General features: G+C 43.6%; 1 protein-coding gene across 7 annotated transcripts in view; it reads left to right on the top strand.

The window, feature by feature from the left end:
• Positions 1-17,681, top strand: part of satb1b (SATB homeobox 1b) — a 65,040-nt gene that overhangs the window by 22,828 nt on the left and 24,531 nt on the right. For 3 of the 7 annotated variants that reach the window (XM_072692445.1, XM_072692441.1, XM_072692442.1), the window contains exons 6-12: positions 4,827-4,938; positions 6,973-7,050; positions 10,103-10,554; positions 12,709-12,921; positions 13,756-13,827; positions 15,226-15,297; positions 16,241-16,417. In XM_072692445.1, the coding sequence (XP_072548546.1) occupies positions 4,827-4,938; positions 6,973-7,050; positions 10,103-10,554; positions 12,709-12,921; positions 13,756-13,827; positions 15,226-15,297; positions 16,241-16,417 (1,176 nt within the window). The remainder of the gene's footprint in view (positions 1-4,826; positions 4,939-6,972; positions 7,051-10,102; positions 10,555-12,708; positions 12,922-13,755; positions 13,828-15,225; positions 15,298-16,240; positions 16,418-17,681) is intronic. The other 4 variants (XM_072692447.1, XM_072692446.1, XM_072692443.1 and 1 more) reach the window with 3 other exon arrangements.

The raw sequence follows: 17,681 nt of genomic DNA, 5'->3' as shown, positions 1-17,681 counted from the left end.
TAGGGCAGTTGTTTTTCTACCAGTGTGCGTGTCTTCGGCTACGCCTGTGTGTGTATGTATAGGTTTGGGTGCGTGGGTTTGTTTATGTATAGTGTGGTGATGATGCTCTCCTAGGCTAATGTTAAGGCACTGTTCGGGACTGGGTGCCACCTGACCTTCTCTGATCACCCTGCAGTCAATATGTTTGCGAGATGTGGGAAAGCATCACATGAGGAAATCAGTCTTCCCAGAGTTTCTAAAGTGGATGTACATGTAGCTATGTAGACTATTTTGTAGTAATAGTAGGCAAATCCATACCCTACATATGTGATCTCCTAATAGAGTGTAGATTGTAGAGTGCAAGCTCTTTGCTGTGTAGTAGACAGCTGTGTTTTAGATGCTTTTTGGTCAGGTGCGAGCCCGCAGAGCTCCCCCGCAGCTGAGGAGCCAGGAGAGAGGGGCAGAACGGGGCTCTTTCAGGGGGCAAAGGCATGATTGGCAACTTTTATAGGATTAACTTGTTCTTGATATTCAAGACGGTAATCCTCACACAGAAAGAGAAAGGTTAACAAACGGAGTATGCAGAGAATTACCCCACAGTAGAGCTGGCTCGGTGGGGGGGTGGATGGGGGGGGAGGGGGAGACAGAGGGTCCTGAAAATAGCGCTTTTGTCCCCGGCCTTGTCAAGCATTTAGGTTTTCTTTTTTTTTTTATTCCCTCGCAGCCGAAGTCACTCTTTGTGTGTCTGGTCTACAAATGCCCTGAAGAGACTCCTGAGGAAAAAAAAACTAGAGAGGAGGAGAGGGGGAGAGAGAGAGAGGACGTATCGAGCATGGTTATTGTTCCCAGTAGATTATCGTTCGGCCGCCCGGAGATGGATTTCTTGTGTAACGCTAAAGAGCGCTATAAATCGTTTGGCGTTCGGGTCCAACACGTCGGCCACTCCTGCTTATGAAGACTATTTCAACATGTGTGTGTGTGTGGGTGGGATCTCTCTGTGACGGTGCGTAACCCCTGCATAGCCTCACGACACAAGGACAAAAGAGCTAAGCACCCAGAGAGCAGCTGGTTAGCTGCACAGCAGCAGATAGCCATCCAGTCATTCCAGTGATGTCTCTGTGGGCCAGTCACAGGCAGGCGCCACTTCTCAGCCTGGTCCTGGAGTACCCCGGCCCTGCACTGTTGTTGTTTTTTTTCCTGCTCTAATACAGCTACTAACACCTGGCCCAACTAGTCAGATAACATACCAGTGCTATTCAAGCTGATCTATAGCTGCAGTATCTGTGCTGTGTTGTTGACCGTCAAGACTTTCTTGATTCCCGCAGTTCAAGTTTTAATGAAAGGGATGGGACTATTTTTCTGGGCCCTATCTTGTGTCACCTGTACCTGTTAGTGGGTCACAGCTGGAACACACATTAGTCTTATTTCAAATATTTATTTGCAAAAATCAGCTGAGCTTCTGGGATTGTTAGAGCAGGAAAACCTTTGTCAATGTGTTGTAAATTGCAGGGCTTACTCCAAGGCCAGGGTAGGGAACCACGCTGGCTACCACAACTACAGCCGCCCTGCACTCCCCACACACATCGTACATCGCCTGTTAGTGTTGGAAAGAGGCTATAATTAAGGTGTGTTGAAATGGGGGAATAACCCAGGCCTCCCACACAATGGAGAAGGCTTAGAGTAGTAGTAGTGGTAGTGGCAGCAGCAGACAGGGCGAGAGACATTGTGAGGGAGTTACAAAGAGAGAGAGAGTATGAGAGAAATATTGACAGTTACACAGAAGGTGTGAGAGAGTGTGAGAGTTACATAGCTAGAGATGAGATGATTTGAGCGAGAGAGAGAGTAAGCGAGAGAATGGAAGGCAATGGCAGAAAGCAGCAGCTGGACGTTTTTGTGCGCCTCTCCCATGACGGAAAGCCAAGCAGATCGCTGCGATAGCGCCGTAGCGAGACTTCCTGGGCACTGTGATAAGGCCTGCAGATGTTTATCATTTAAAGGGGCCCGGACTCATCCCATTTTACCTGTTGACGGCGGCCCGCTGGCCCGCCCCAGCTTTTACACGCCTCTCTCGGTTTCTCACTCTCGCTCACTTTCTCGACGGGCATCTCTTTGGGAGACCGGGCGCGATGCTGCGTGCGAGACGTGTGATTAATGAACAATATTTATCCCAACATCTGTGTCAAAAGCGGCTTCTGCCAGACTTGGCGTTCGGAGAGATGGATGCCTTTACAGCGCCTGACACAACAGGCACACTGCTGTCACCTCAATGAAGGATGCAGCACATTTTTACTGTAATGATTCATACACCTTTTTTAATCAGTTTTAGTATAAATCTTAATTCCGGCCCTGCTCTTTTCAGCCTTCGTCTCTTATCAGAAGCACAGTGCCGATGACGTCCAGGGCAGGCTCTTGACGATCTATTGCAGAGAATATGGACGTTTTTAGAGATGAATGATAAGGAAATCTGATCATTTTAAGAAACAAGTTGTTCTTGTGAGCGCACGGGGTGTGGGCAGGTCAGTATGTCAGGACGTGCCAGCAGTATTTTTTTAGAATAAGGAGTTACAAGGACTCCTGGTAACTTTACAGGAGAAGAAAAACCTTAATTTCTAATTTAAGTAAATTAAACAGATTTTATTCCAGTGTCATTTTGGAGCATTTCTATTGGTCCAAACTGGAACAACTGCCAGTCACATCAAGTCAAGTGGGTCAAGTGGGTTTTATTGTCATTTCAACTACATACAGAGTACACAGTGAAACGAAACAACGTTCCTCCAGGACCATGGTGCAACATAGACACAGTGCATACAGAACACAAGTGCAACACAATACAAGTGTGGACAGACAACACAACACAGTACAGACAGAGAATAATAAATAATTGGCGGTAGTGTGCAAATTATGCAGTGTGTAATAATAAATATTGAGTCCAGTGAGGTAGTAAGGTTATTAGTGCAAAAAATGCTTCCCATTTTATCTGGGGTAAATGGTTGGAGAGAGAGAGAGAGAGAGAGTGTGCATGTAACAGAAAAGACATCAGTTCAGAAGTTGAGTTGAGTTGAGAAGTCTGATGGCTTGGGGGAAGAAGCTATTGCAGAGTCTGGTCGTGTTGGACCGGATGCTGCGGTACCTTCTTCCTGATGGCAGGAGGGAGAACAGTCTGTGGGAAGGGTGGGTGGAGTCATCCACAATGCTGGTTGCTTTGCGGATGCAGTGGGCAGTGTAAATGTCCATGACGGAGGGGAGAGAGACTCCGATGATCCTCTCAGCTGTCCTCACAATGCGTTGGAGGGTCTTGCGGTCAGAGGCTGTGCAGGTCCCAAAGCAGGCAGTGATGCAGTGATGCACATTATGGCAAATAAAAAAAAACAATATATAGAGATAACTATAACTATACACTACGTTGACCAGCATAAAATATCAGTGCGTTCAATTACAAAGCAAATTCATGCACCAGGTTTTGGAGCAAGTTGTCTGTTGCCTGTTGTTTTTGAGAAATAATCAGAGTAGCTTTTGCAGAAGATTCTCTCGTTCTCCTCGTCTGTACTTTTTCCCCGTACTCTTCATCTCTCCAGCTGCACGCACACCCGCAATAAAGGTTAATTGTCCCTCTCAAGCATACACAGCCTTGGCCTTTGCTGAGCTGTTAACCCGCTGCCTCCTGCTTTGTGCCAAACCCAGCACCACCAGTGCACTGTACGAGACGACACCATGTCCTGAAAATATGGCCTTAGCTCTGTTCTTATGTGATCGGTCTTGCTTTGTTTTAGTATGCAGTTGCGCATCTGTAAGTCAGTTCTTTGGCCGTGGCCTGTGCTCTCTAGATTGACACTGTTGTAGCAGAACCGTATCTCAGATACTGTAACTTTATAGGAGATTTTATAGAATCTAGAGTACTTTATTTCAAGGCATTTCGGACCTTTTCTGTCATCCCCAATTCTCATCAAATGTTTACACAACGTAAAAGACAGCTGGTGTTCTCAAATGATGTAAAAAGGATGGAGATATCACCCTGCAAAATGCGACAATAGGCCAACATATATGATCCAGCATAAATCTGGACGAAAACTCACTGTTGGAAAAGGCTGAGGATTCTTCACTTCCCGTCTCCAAGTGTTTATATTGTACGTATGATAAAGCCAGCCTACCTTTAATTTTAAAACAGATGTTTTTCAGCTTTTGAATATTTATAATATTTCAAACACTGTGTGCGTGTGTGTGAGTGTGTGTGTTTCTCCACCCCGGGCCATTAAAGTGTTAAGTGTTGGGCTTAATGAAAGGGAATCTGGGCTTGTTTGTGGGGAATGCATCAAAATGAAAAAAGCAACAAGGATGAATGCTGAACTGAGGCGAGAACAGGGCAGGAGGAACTCTACAACCCCCCCCACACACACACACACATGCAACTCTGCCGGCTTTCACAGCAGATTGTGACTGCGACTTGCATTAGTATAGAGAAGAAATCCCCAAAGCATGGTGTGTTTAGCTATCTGGATAGTAAATCTTCCTGTATACAAGGCTGGTGTGCTGCCTTTAATCTCTCTCTGAAGCTCATCGTACGTGGCAGACTGTCTCTCAAACTCTGGGCCATTTGGTTGAAAGGGACGTGTGCTGTTTTGGTTTTCAGATTAAGTTCTCCTTATTGAGAGGCCAATTTGTGCACGAATTTGTGTTCAACCTCTGCACCAAAAGCACAGCATGCTTTGTATGTACTGAATGCGGCTGCATGTAACGTTAAACACACTTTAAAGTGATGTGCGTTAGCGTTTTTAGCCACGCAGAAACTCAACAGTGTTTTGTATTGCTCTCTTTCCCTCTCTCTCTTTCTCCTTCTCTCTCTCCTCCAGAGCATGATATCCTCCATTGTGAACAGTACTTACTATGCAAATGTGTCTGCGGCGAAGTGTCAGGAATTTGGACGTTGGTATAAACATTTCAAGAAGACAAAAGATATGATGGGTAAGCAAAATGAGGACAGCATTGTGTGGCTCCATTGTTTGTCCCATTACACCTGCTGTTACAGGACGTGCATGTAATAGTATCTTGCTTTCTGTGGAAATGTATATTTTTACTCACTTTTTAATGGATTGAATGATGAGGGGTTTTTTGTGTTCATTTTTGCTAAAATCTTGCTAAACAATTTCCTATCGTATACCACCTTCAGCACGATTGGAAATCACTGATATTCACCCCTAAAAAAGACAAACATGGAGGCCGTCCAAATAATGTGTTATAATTTATTCAATATATTGTCAAAATTAAGTCGCAAAAATGTCAACTTTACAGAAAAGTTTCAATGGAAGTCAGTGTAAAAAGATTCAGAGCATTTTTATTGGTCATCGTGAAAGTTTGTCACAACATAAAGAATAACATCCAAAATAATGATTTTTCTATGTGAAGGAAAGGCGAAACCCTGTACTACTCTCAGCTCTGTTTATTCCAGACTTAAAGTGCTTAAACTGTTTCACCTCTTTCACTGGTTTCTCTGAAGCTTGCTGCCAAATCCCCACTCTAAACTGCTCTTGCCTTAAGTCTTGGGCAAGGCAGTGTAAACATATTACCATCAGCTAACTAATCTAACTAATAGTTTGATGTAAATCTGACCCCTCTCTGGCCTTATGCTTAATGTCCCCTTTCCTTTTCTCTCTCGAAAACATATGCGCGCGCATCAGCATTACAGTAATTACAGCGTTTGGGAAAAAAAATCACAGGAATTGTTCCTTCTAATGATGTCTTCTTCAACAGAGGTACCTGTTTTCTCCGTTAATTGTAGATATTAGAAGTAAACAGCTTATCTGTGAAATCACACAAAATAACGAGCAGCGTAGTCTAGAATTAGGCCACGTTTCTACCTATAAATGTCAGATGATTGTCCACAGCCGCGAGACACAACTGTTTATTTATGAGCAAAATAACATTGCACATGCATATTTTTACTGTGTTTTTCCATGAAAAGGAGGCAGTCAGGTTGGTTATCCATGTGTAGGAAGGAACTCTCTGTACATAACAAGCTACAGCTGGAGACAGGCAAAGCAAGACTAATCAGACTACCTGCATGAGGCCCTTCCGCAGACGTACAGGTAGCCTGTGCATAGAGTAGGTTACAGCTAAGCCCTGCATCTCAGCAGTTGTTCTAACACTGAATGTAAACGTCCAGAATTTTTTTAATTTTTAAATAATCAGTATGAGTACATTTCTCTGTTGCTTGGAGCGGACTAAATGTAAACAAACATTACTTCTGCCTCCAGATTCATAAAAATGATTAATGTAGTCTGCCGTGGTGGGGATATCATGCACAGCACTGAGCCTTTTCCAGGCGTAAGATATAAGAAAAAAAATGACGCTCCAGGTCAGGATTCACTTAACTTATGAATTATTAAGGAAAAATCCACATGAAGACTTAAGCAGAGTCAGTAGGGGTATAAAAATGTGTTATTAGTTCACTGATTGTGGCATCGATTTCAGGCTGTTCAAAATCAAACATGATCAATTCTAGCAACATTTCTGTGTCATTTTTGGATCAAAATAAAATTCCGGGGATATTTTCAAAGTAAAAATCCTAAAAGTAACTTTATATAAAGTTTGTGTAAATAAATATTTGAAAAATAGTTGCTCTGATTACATTTGTTTTACGGATGTCTCATAAAGAAATACAGTATAAATCTAATTAAATCATAATTTCTATTAAATATCTTTATTTAAGATCATGGAAAGTTTGGCATTTACACAAAAAACACACTATACAGCCCTTTAAAGTGGGAATAGCATTTACAGGATTCATCACACTGATAAAGCATACAGGAGGTAATTCACACCGGTGTATTTAGGCTCCTGCCGTGACACTCTCTGTAACATATGCCCCCTCCCCGCCCCGAGCACACGTGCATGTGCCATCCCACTAACACTCTCTATCTCTCTCCACACCTGTGTGTGTGTGTGTATGTGATGTGTTTGTGTGTGTGTATGTGTATGTTTATGTGCCTTCCTGCGCAGTCATGCGCCAACCCTCCCAGCTGGAGGGCTACCTGGGGACGTGCGTCCTCCACGACAGCCCACGTGCCACCACAGTAGGTAGGTCACGTGACACACCCGGGGCCACTGCACCACCGCACACCCCACCAGCCGGCCGTTGCCCACGGCAACCCTTCTAGGACTTAAAATTCATGAGAGCAGGAAAGGTTTTTAGGCTCTCGCGAGGGCACGTGAGCCAGTCATCCTGTTTTTTGTGCCTCCACACAAGTTGGGGTTCCACAGTAAAATATAATACGGCACACGATAGCACACAGTAAGCAAGAAAAGAGACAGAGGACGTCTGGACATGGCCTTCTTTAATAGTAGTGGTCAACAGGTCATGCTTCATCTTTCCACGTTCGCCCACAAGTGCATTCTTTAAGTGCAACCAGTGCAAGGCTTATAGTGTCCACAAAAATCTGTTCAACCTAGTGGATCCAGGTTACGGTTTAGAGCCACTGATTCTGAAAGACACTGGTTTCCAGCACTACATTGCTTAGTTAGACTAGGTTGTAGTAATTGAACTAAAGGCAGGTTTAAAACTACACAAATTTGCCAACATGGTGAAGCATGACCACATATGGACATCCAATCTATCTGAACAGTGGGACTCATTCACCAATATCGTTTGTTAAAAAAATTAACTTATTAATTAATTAACAAAAAATTAATTAACAACTAAACCAAGTGAGCAAGCCATAGTGGCTAGGACAAGTTCCTGCAAAGCTGGAGGAAGAAACCTTGACAGGAAACAAGTCTTACTAGGGGAACCCACCCTCTGACCATCTGGTCAGAACCACTTATAAATGACTTTATTATAAATCATATAACCTAAACACCACACAGGTCCATTATAATGCACAGGTGGACTGATCTAATCATTGATATGCTTATGTAGCGCTTGGCTATAGTTTTTCATTTGTTAGAACGTGATCATTGCCAGTGCACTGTAAAGCTTGTCCACCCTCACAAAAGACCACTTTTGTGGTAGACCATAGATGGGCCAACTGCGGCCTTGGTGGGCCGGCGTCCAGCACGGTTTGGTGAATTGATGACCGTGGTTCTGGAGGCTTAGTTTCGCTTTGATTTCTGCCGCCGGACAAGGCTGGCGCAGTGTAGCCACAGTGTTGCTGTGAGTGGACAGCAAGAAGCAGGTCACTTTAAGGAGCCACTCCTGTGGAGTTCAGGGAAGTGCATGAGCATGTATGTGTGTACGAAAGCGCTGTCCGGCTGTGCAGCCGTAGAGTGGGCTGGAGTCCTGCTGTTCTCTCAGAGATACACGAAGCCCCCCCCTCTCTTCTCTGTTGCTCTTACTCTCTCTCCTTTTCTCTAACTCTCTCTCTCTCTCTCTTTCTCTCTCTCTTGCTTTCGCTCTCTCCCTCTCTCTACCAGCCCACATTCCCCTCTACTATTGTACTGCTAATCCCGGCCCGCTTGGTGCCAGATTCCACAGAAGGAACTCTCGTTGTGTGTCTGCTGCTCGCTGCTACAGCGCGGGCTGCAAACACTTTTCTCTCTTTCAATTTGCATGGAAAAGCTATGTGTGTGTGTATGTGTGTGTGTGTGCCCCCCAGCATTTTTGTATGGTTAAAAAAAAGGAACCGAAAGGCGCACCGTAGCATCAGACTGCCGAAATGAGGAGGATTATGAGAGAGCTTTGATTATTATTGAGCCCCCCCTACACTTTCTGCCGATACTGAAAGGAACAGCCATGGCTTCCTTTGTGCTGGCTGTCAGTAAAGACACATGCTTGTGTTCCTGTGATTATTGTATGTATTTCTGGAGAGATTCCATGCTCTTAATCTGTTTTTTTCATCTCCTATTGAAACGTTTGTATTTTGATGAGTTGCCATAATTCACGTTTGCCCAAAAATGGGGGCTGGAAAATGATTGCCAGAGTTGCACGGAGTTGGAATCGCGCAATCCCCGCACTTGTAGGTGTCACACGTTTTAATTTCTCCTTATTTAAACAAATCCTTTTAAAGTAATACGCCCCGAACGTCTGAAGGAGCCGTAACGCTCCGGTCCCCGCTTAAATCCCAGCGCTCACAACAGACCTTTTCATTTTCGGATTTTCCAGCCCGTTGTTTTGCGGCCTCGCACTCGTCAATTAAAAAGGGCTGCGATATTTATAACAGTAAATACCATCAACAGCATCAAATAGCTGCCTTATTCTCCCGGTCCTGTCGGGGCTAGCCTGCGCAAGAGGGCTCGGGTGTGGGATCCAAGCGCCTTGCTCCGACTCCGCTCCGACTCCAGCTATATTTAGCTTTTCCCGAAATTTCATATTGGCCAGCTTGCGTACCTTGTTTGAAAATTAAGAGCATAAAGAGCGATTCAAGCGCACCAGCGACTGACCGAACGCATGTGAGGACTCCCCCGCCCTCCGCTATAGACAGCAGGCCACACTGCCTTGTTGTTATTGCTCACATGATTGGGCCATGGACATTATAAACTAATTTCAGAAGCTGCCAACTTGTGTAGATGCAGGTCACGCACTGAACCCCTTAGACCCTGACTACGGTGCTCCTGCCTGGACATCGTGCATTGCAGCGGTTGCAGAGTTCTACTCTGTATTAGCGTCAGTCTTTGTCAAGTAGCAGGTTATTTGTTTGTGATAGGCTTTTGTATTTTTTTTTTCCCAGAAATATTTGGTACGCAGATATACAGTCTCTTTTGCAACACACATATGGATGGCTTAATGTTGATAGTTCAATTCAACCAATTACTAATTAAAAAATTGTGGGTTTCAGGGCTAACTGTTGTCTCCCTATTGTTATTCATGTATAAACATTAAGACATATAAAAGGGTGTTTCTGTCTTTTCTACGTGCATCGATCACTGCCAACAGCTAAATCTGTATAATTTTATAATAAAGTAATAAAGATTATTACATTAATCGTGACAGCCCACAGACCTAAACTGACATTAGGAGCCACATACGGTCCCTTAGAGTTTTGAGGTTTAAGTAGCTGCTAATTCACTAAAGGCATTCCCTGCAGCCATTGATTTTATACTGTGCTCTGCACCACTGCTCAGACTGAACTACCAGCATTAACACATCTTGCTCTCCTCTCTCTCCTCTCTCCCTTTCGATCTCTGTGCATTCTAGCCGAAATGGACGGTTTATCAGACCTTTCCCCGCCCGGAACCAACCACCTGAGCTTCAGTCAGCAGCCAATCCCGGGCAGCACGGCAGAGCAGCCCCCGTCCCCTGTGCCCCTGCCCCACAGCGGTCAGGCCCCGGGCCGTGCCCAGCTGCCCGGCCTGCACCCCGGCCTGGTGTCTACCCCCATCAGCCCCCAGCTGGTCAACCAGCAGATCGTCATGGCACAGATCCTGAACCAGCAGTACGCCGTCAATCGGCTCCTGGCCCAGCAATCCCTCAACCAGCAGTACCTGAACCACCCGCCCGTCAGCCGCGCCCTCAACAAGCCCCTGGATGCGCAGGTGTCCTCCAACACGGAGGTGTCTTCCGAGATCTACCAGTGGGTGAGAGACGAACTGAAAAGAGCTGGCATTTCCCAGGCCGTGTTCGCCCGCGTGGCCTTCAACAGGACACAGGTACTGATCAAATCAAGGTTTAGTTGTCACATGCATAGTCAGACACATGAAACAATAAGATACGTCACTAATGGATAGAATGTATAAAATATAAAGATCAGGCAAAATGCATGTATGTTTGAAATTAAGAGTGTTATTATTGATTGTAGTAGTTATTGAGTCATTGGGTCATTTTGGCTACAAATCCAGTATTTAGTAGTGTTGTTTTTTTCCCAAAGGCCCAAAAGTGAAAGTGAACTTAACAATAACAATAACAATAACATAACATGTGAAACCTTTTAAAAAGAGGTTTTATGATAATTTTGGTAGAAATTGTGTTGATATTTACTTTATTTATGTAGAGATAATTTGATTTACTTTTGTAGCTTACATTTTCTTGAAAAAGATGCCAGAGGAGTGTGTGTTTTGCTGGATAAATAGCTGGTGGAAAAGAATATCGCACCATCTTGACTTGTGGCTTTTTGCTGGATGTGTTGGACTACCTTTTTTAGTTTACAGTCTTAAAGCTTTTAAATTCACAGGTGTGAAATCTACTATTCACTAGATCAGACAAGCAGGGTCACGTAGGTGCTTATTTTGCTGGCTAACCTAAGCCAAAGCTACAGATTTTGGTGATGAATTAACAGAGGAATTATTTAAAATAGGCTTTTTTTGTCTGCGCACTTGAACAATTGAGAATGTTTTCCGTCCCACTTGTCCAGCTTTATTTTATATTGTTTTTACAGATGTGACAAATTAGCAGTCATAAAGTGCGTGTACACAAGTGTTAGCAGTAACTAACTAACATACTACTGTATGTCCATATAACAAGAATACTGACTGTGTTTCATTCATCTTATAAAATGTCTACACAGATAGACTTGTTAAGCACATACAAGGAACCAGTTTCTGACGTTGACCATAAAACTATTTTGTTGACTGCCTGGTAAGGAAAGCTGAATCATTCCTTACCACCCCATTGCCATACATCAGCTATGACATGTTTGCCTGATGCGTGTCACTACACGCAGGCTATATTACGCTAATCACTCGGCTCTGGTAGCACAGCAACAATGGAATGCTCTCTCCGAGATGGGGAGCTTGATGTTGTTTGTTGTGGGAATAAACAGACAAGGGTAGACTGTTGTTACGGCGAAGAGAGGACCGAAAGAGAGATATTTGGAATGTCTGCCAAACCAGGAGGGCCTGTAGGCTCGCAATGCCTTGCTCTATAGCTGCTCTCGGTGTCACAGCTGAAAAGAAAAGTGGCAGAACCTTCGCTTAGAACTTTATTCCTTTAACATCTTCCACTCCCACTCCTTCTCTGCCCCCCCTCCCGCTTTGTCACTTCACACAAGCGCTTGCCGCTTCACCGTTAGCATAAGCATTCAAGTCCTGTAGAGACATGGTGCCATGACAACTGTTTACCGTCATCAGGTGAAAGAGAGAGAGAGATGTACCTGGCTCTCCGCCAGAGCATGGGGAGCCTGGTCACGGACCGCTGCTGCACCACGCTCACAGGTTGTTGTTTTTTTATATTCCTGGAGCCAGCCATGGAGATAATGTCTGAAGATGTTCTGCATAGTTTTGGGGAAGGTTCAGCGTGAGGCTCATTATAACTCTGCGTGGCTTTGAAGTCGTGTGAAAGTGATAAGAATCTATTGGAAAGTGGGAGTGTGAATGGAGAGTCGAGTTTTTTTGAGCAAATTGGCAGCCTCTCCCATTTATCTACACTATAAAGAATTTGCGACGTGCCTTTTTTTGTTTTGGAGAGCTCTTGTAATATTTATTGTACATTCTTCTGCAGTGGTTTTAATGAAGAGTGCTTGTGGTGACATGTCATGGCGTCTCAGACTGAGAAAGCGCATGTGGGTTTGGTGGCCCTTTTTGATTATGGTGGAGATACTGAGCGTAAGAGGGAGGCTTTTATAAGTCTGGCGAATTTAGAAAGGGGAACAATTCGCATACTGAAGGTCCAGCATCATCTAGGGTCATTTTGCTGTTATATGACTTAATTGCTGGACTCCTCTTTTTATTCACAATGGATTTATCCTACAAATGCTGTAACTTCTTGGCTTGTTTAACAAATTTTCTTCTTCTTTCTTTGTTAAACTCCCTTTTTTCACCCCCACCCCTTTTTTTCTCTTGCTCTCTCTTTTCGTCTTTTTCTCTCAGGGTCTTCTGTCAGAGATTCTAAGGAAAGAAGAAGACCCTAAAACAGCATCCCAGTCCCTGCTGGTCAACCTCAGGGCCATGCAGAACTTCCTGCAGCTTCCCGAGGCCGAACGAGACCGTATCTACCAGGAGGAGAGAGAGAGGAGTTTGACAGCAGCTTCTGCCATGGGTCCTGCTCCTCTTATCAGCACACCCCCAACCCGCCCTGTCCAGGTAACTGCTCTCTTTAGGAGCTTGGTGGATGCACCACAAATCAGAAAACGTTCAGGGTCGGTTTTGCACCTATTGATTAAGTTGAGTCTTAATCAGTAGTCAAATCCAGTGTTGTTTCAACATTACAAATCCTATTTAGTGTAGGCTTAGGTTTAGGCCAGCCCAAAGTCACCTAAAAATGTTTGGTCCCGATTTTCATTCACAGATTAAAGCTTGATCTATTCATAGTACAGACATTAAACAGTAAAGCAGTTTGTTTTTCCTTTTTTAAGCTCTGTGTTTTGTGATGTTGGCAAATCCAGGACCTGATTTGGAGCATTTCTATTGGAAATTCTGACACAATGTAAAGAACAACTGCCAGATTCACAATTAAATTATATTTAAATAGACACACGGCAAAAATGGAAATACAAGGTTTTCTCAGGACAGCGAGGATACATAGAAAGCATTGTGATCCTGAATTGGATTAATACCGCTCAGCACTAGAGAGACCAGAGACCCTTCAGGTGAAGAAGCATCTGATGTGAGATAGGCGAAAGCACGGAGTTATGCTTTCTTGCCCTAAACAACCCCCCAAACAGCAGTCAGAAAAGTATGTGATAACTTCTCCTCTGCAGACTCCTTCAAGTGCACTTGAGTGTGTCATAGTGGACACAAAGCCCCTCTATGCTGCTTGGGCTGAGCCAGGGCTTTTTATTCAGGCCCCTCTCCTGCTCATTCACACACACTGAGACTCACACAATAGCGAAGACTGAAATGCCATTGCTGTTCGCTGAAGTGTGTGTTTTCTTCTGTGTGTGTGTGTGTGTATGTGTGTGTGTATGTGTGTGCTAGAACCAGAGTGTAGGAGTGAACCAGATGCTGCTTTCCAGTTCAGATCCCATTATCAGATGCTACTCCGACTTGGTTAGTTCAGCGACTGCTCTTGATGCTTTGATTCATCAGGCGTGCACAGCCTCAGAACAGTCAGGATTGTACTGCAGACTATTTAGAAATATGTTTAGATAGATAGACAGACTGGCTAAGATAGATAGTCAAAGCGATAAATAAATAGATAAGTAGATTGATAGACAGACAGACAGATACAAAGATAGGCAGATAGACAGTTGGAAATACAGACAGACAGATAAGTAGATAGCTAGACAAAGATAGACAGACAGATAGATATAAAGATAGATAGTCAAAGAAAGATGAATAGATAGATAGATAGACAGACAGGCAGATAGCTAGAAAGGTAGACATAAAAAGTAGCTAACAGATATATACAGAGAAATACAGACAGACAGATAAGTAGATAGATAGACAAAGATAGACAGACATAGATATATACATATACAGATAGACAGATGAGTAGACAGCTAGACGGACAGATGACTTTGAGGCACAGTAGACGTAAACAACACTGCAGGTTTACAAATGCGTGTTCAAATGCAGCTGAATATATAAAAGATTAACCACGTGGGCCAGATCCACAGTAAGATCTCATGCTCTAAATCATTCACAATGGGTCTCAGCCTGGCATGAAGACGTACCCATGCATTCACGCCATCCATACTCGATGCATCTCAGCCATATTGTGAGTTACATTAGCGGTTATTACTCCGGCTGTTGTGATTCCCCGCGCCAAGCCTATGCCCGCGTAAGGCGAGAGCATGTGGCGCATGCCAACCCCACACACCGTCGACGCGATGGAGGCTGGCGCTGACTGGACCCGTCTATAAATCAGCAGGGCGGCAGTTCTCGCTGTGCCGTGAGCTTTTTTTATGACCGTCATAAAATACGGCAGTGGAGGTATGACTCCCACATACGTTAATGGGTCGTCAGACAGACAGTGCCGTGCAAGTTTGTGCATGTTCCGTCCTTAACAATTAGATACGGTCACAAAACAGCTCAACCCCGACGCCTGGGCTTTTGCGAAAGAATGGCTGTGAAACGACTTGCTGACAGCGTTATTTTCGCTACTTCTGTTGGAAGGCGTGAGACGTGTTTGATTTATTTATTTTTTTTTGGTTATTTGTTTAATTCTCCTTTGGGTGGAAACATTTCCCCAGCCTCCTGTGCAAGGATCTTTGCTTCAAACGTAAATCATTAGAGAAAAGGGTTACAATATGTTCACCAGAGTCCCTGTCCTCTAAAGAGACATTAAACAGATTATTCTTCTCAAGAAGGGAGGCTCTTCATTTCAAATTTAGAGTGTTGTGAACATTAGATTAGGTGTTTTCATTAAACTATGTTTTCATCCACACGGTTCAGAGGAGTTAAATGTGTTAAAATGTGCGTGTTGGTGTGTCTGTCTGTCTGCAGCCCAGAAGAGAAGAATGTAACAACGTCAGACCTGAGGACTGGAACCCAAGGATTCCAGTGGGCATTTCTCCGGTAAGTATTCCCATAGAGTCATCTGTAATGATGTTTTTTTTGCTGGCAGGGTCACTTGAGTTTGCTTCTAGCAGTGCATATCTTAAACTTCAAAATCTAAAAATCCTTAAAATCTTAATAGCAGAATCAATTTATTGCATTTTGACACATCCTAAGACTTTTTCAGGTTTCAGGCTCTGTCTCTGTAGTATTATATGCAATATACAAACAATAGACAATATATAGTACAAAATACTCAGTATACACAGTAAATACAAGCAATAAGCATACTATACAAGGACTGTAATATACAAGTAATGTACATATAAGTTTCACACAATATGCAGTATCCACAGTGTACAAGCAGTAAGTGGACTGTATGTACAGACAATATACATATTACTTACAGATAAAGTGGTGGTTCTGCAAACAACAGTAGTGTATGGGAATAAAATTGTGGTGAACAGTGTTATGAATGTGAAACAGGGTGTAATAATCTGGAGAATAGCAGGAGTAGCTATGATCTGTTAGATGATATAACTATTATATTCACTGTCATTATATTATATTCACTGTCATAAGAAAACCTTGTAACAGTTCTTCATGGAAGAAAGAGAAAATGTTCTTAACTGTTAATGACTTAGAATATTTTATTCCAAGCAATTTGAGACCATTTCTATTGGTCCATTCATCACAAACTGTTCACACCGTGTAAAGGGCAGATGGTGGTGTAAAGAGAGGCTTTTCATATGACAGTGATGATATTCCTGTTTGAATACTGACCATAAAGAGAAGCACCATGGAACGAAAACTAGTCAAAGTACAAAAAAACCCCCCCAAAAACAACTGAAAAGGTGTCAGTTAAAGAAACTTTCTTAGTATGTCGTGTTGTGATGTTCTTGGAAATGATACTACTGTTGGAAATGTCACTGAAATGCTGCCCCCTCTATGCTGTATTGAGAAGGCGTCTCGGGTCCCTGCCCAGGTGAAGCCCTCTCCTCTTCCATCGGAGTGGAACGGCAAGCAAGAAAGCTCTGTACTGAACATCAACTCCTCCATCTACGACGAGATCCAGCAGGAGATGAAGAGAGCCAAGGTGTCCCAGGCCATGTTCGCCAAGGTCGCTGCCTCCAAGAGCCAGGTATGTGGTTTCTTGCTCAGTTTAGCGACTAAACCAGTTATCCGTGAGGACCTAAAATTTTATTTTAAAAAGAGTCTTAGCGTGGTCATAGGAGTCTTAGCCAATATCTGATTTGAATTGATAGTGCTAATTTAAAAGAAGATTAAGATTAAGCACACTTTATGCAGCAGAAATCAGCCTCTGCATTCAAACCAGCCATGGTATTGAACATACACACTCACACACTGGTGTACTGGGGCTGTGACAACACTGGGGATGCAACCACCATCCTTCTGGTCCCAGGGTCACTTCTCTAACCTTTAGGCCACAGCTACCCTCATCACAATTTACACATTTTGCATTGTAGATTCTTACAATTCAGCACCATACCTTTCTTATCTCAATATCAGATAAAAATGATTAACAACATCTTGCATCTTTTAAACATTAGCAATGTTTGACGCTTGTGTCTGAAACACCTGGGAAGGACTAACAGCCCACTACAAACATTCAGAATACAACTCTGGGCTGTAAGACTGTATGAGATACTGATAGATACTGAGAGAAAAGCCATTTGACCAATGAGACGAGTTTGAGGTCTAGGAATACTGTGCAAACCGCTGCTTTAGCCATGTCAAGCGGCCAAGACGTGACCTTGAGGGGTCGGGTACGCTCAAACACGTGACCTAGGTTGACAAAACATGGTCCAGCACTTGTATACAGTCACAATGAAGAGGCGTTCAGGCCTACGTACCTCTCAGATAGAAAGATAAAAGAGAAGACAGGCAGGTACGCAGGCGGGTAATTTACCACCATAATGACATAGGCGTGCTTTATTGTGGCCTTGTGAACAGCAGACAGTGTTTCAACGTTAAACAAACGTGTTTATATTGTCCCGTCTCCGACTGGCTCTCGGCAAAGCCCGCACCATTATCTCACCCATAGAACAACCTTCTGCTGAATACAGGCTTGTGTGCACCAAATTACCGTCTGATTCTCTCTATTAAAACTAATTAAAGAAGCACAAGGCGAGGCCCATTATTAAAGGTTTCGAATATCTCTGTGCAGTGGAAGATTTTCCCAATTGCATTTGATGGCAAAAGGAGGGGGAAAAATGACTAAAAAGCTCTAAATTATCTGGAAATATCAGTGGGTTTTTGCTGATTGCACTGATCACGCTGCCAGATACCTTTCTTTTACCAAATTACAGTTTGATGCACAAACCACTGTTTTTGTTCAACGAGTTCAAAGCTGAGAAGCGAAGGGAGGGGTGAGGAGAGAGAGA

Source organism: Salminus brasiliensis, chromosome 1 (genome assembly GCF_030463535.1).
Source record: "Salminus brasiliensis chromosome 1, fSalBra1.hap2, whole genome shotgun sequence".
NCBI classification, from domain to species: domain Eukaryota; kingdom Metazoa; phylum Chordata; class Actinopteri; order Characiformes; family Bryconidae; genus Salminus; species Salminus brasiliensis.
The sequence above is the reverse complement of the archived record's forward strand: the minus strand, read 5'-3'. Positions and strand labels throughout refer to the sequence as shown.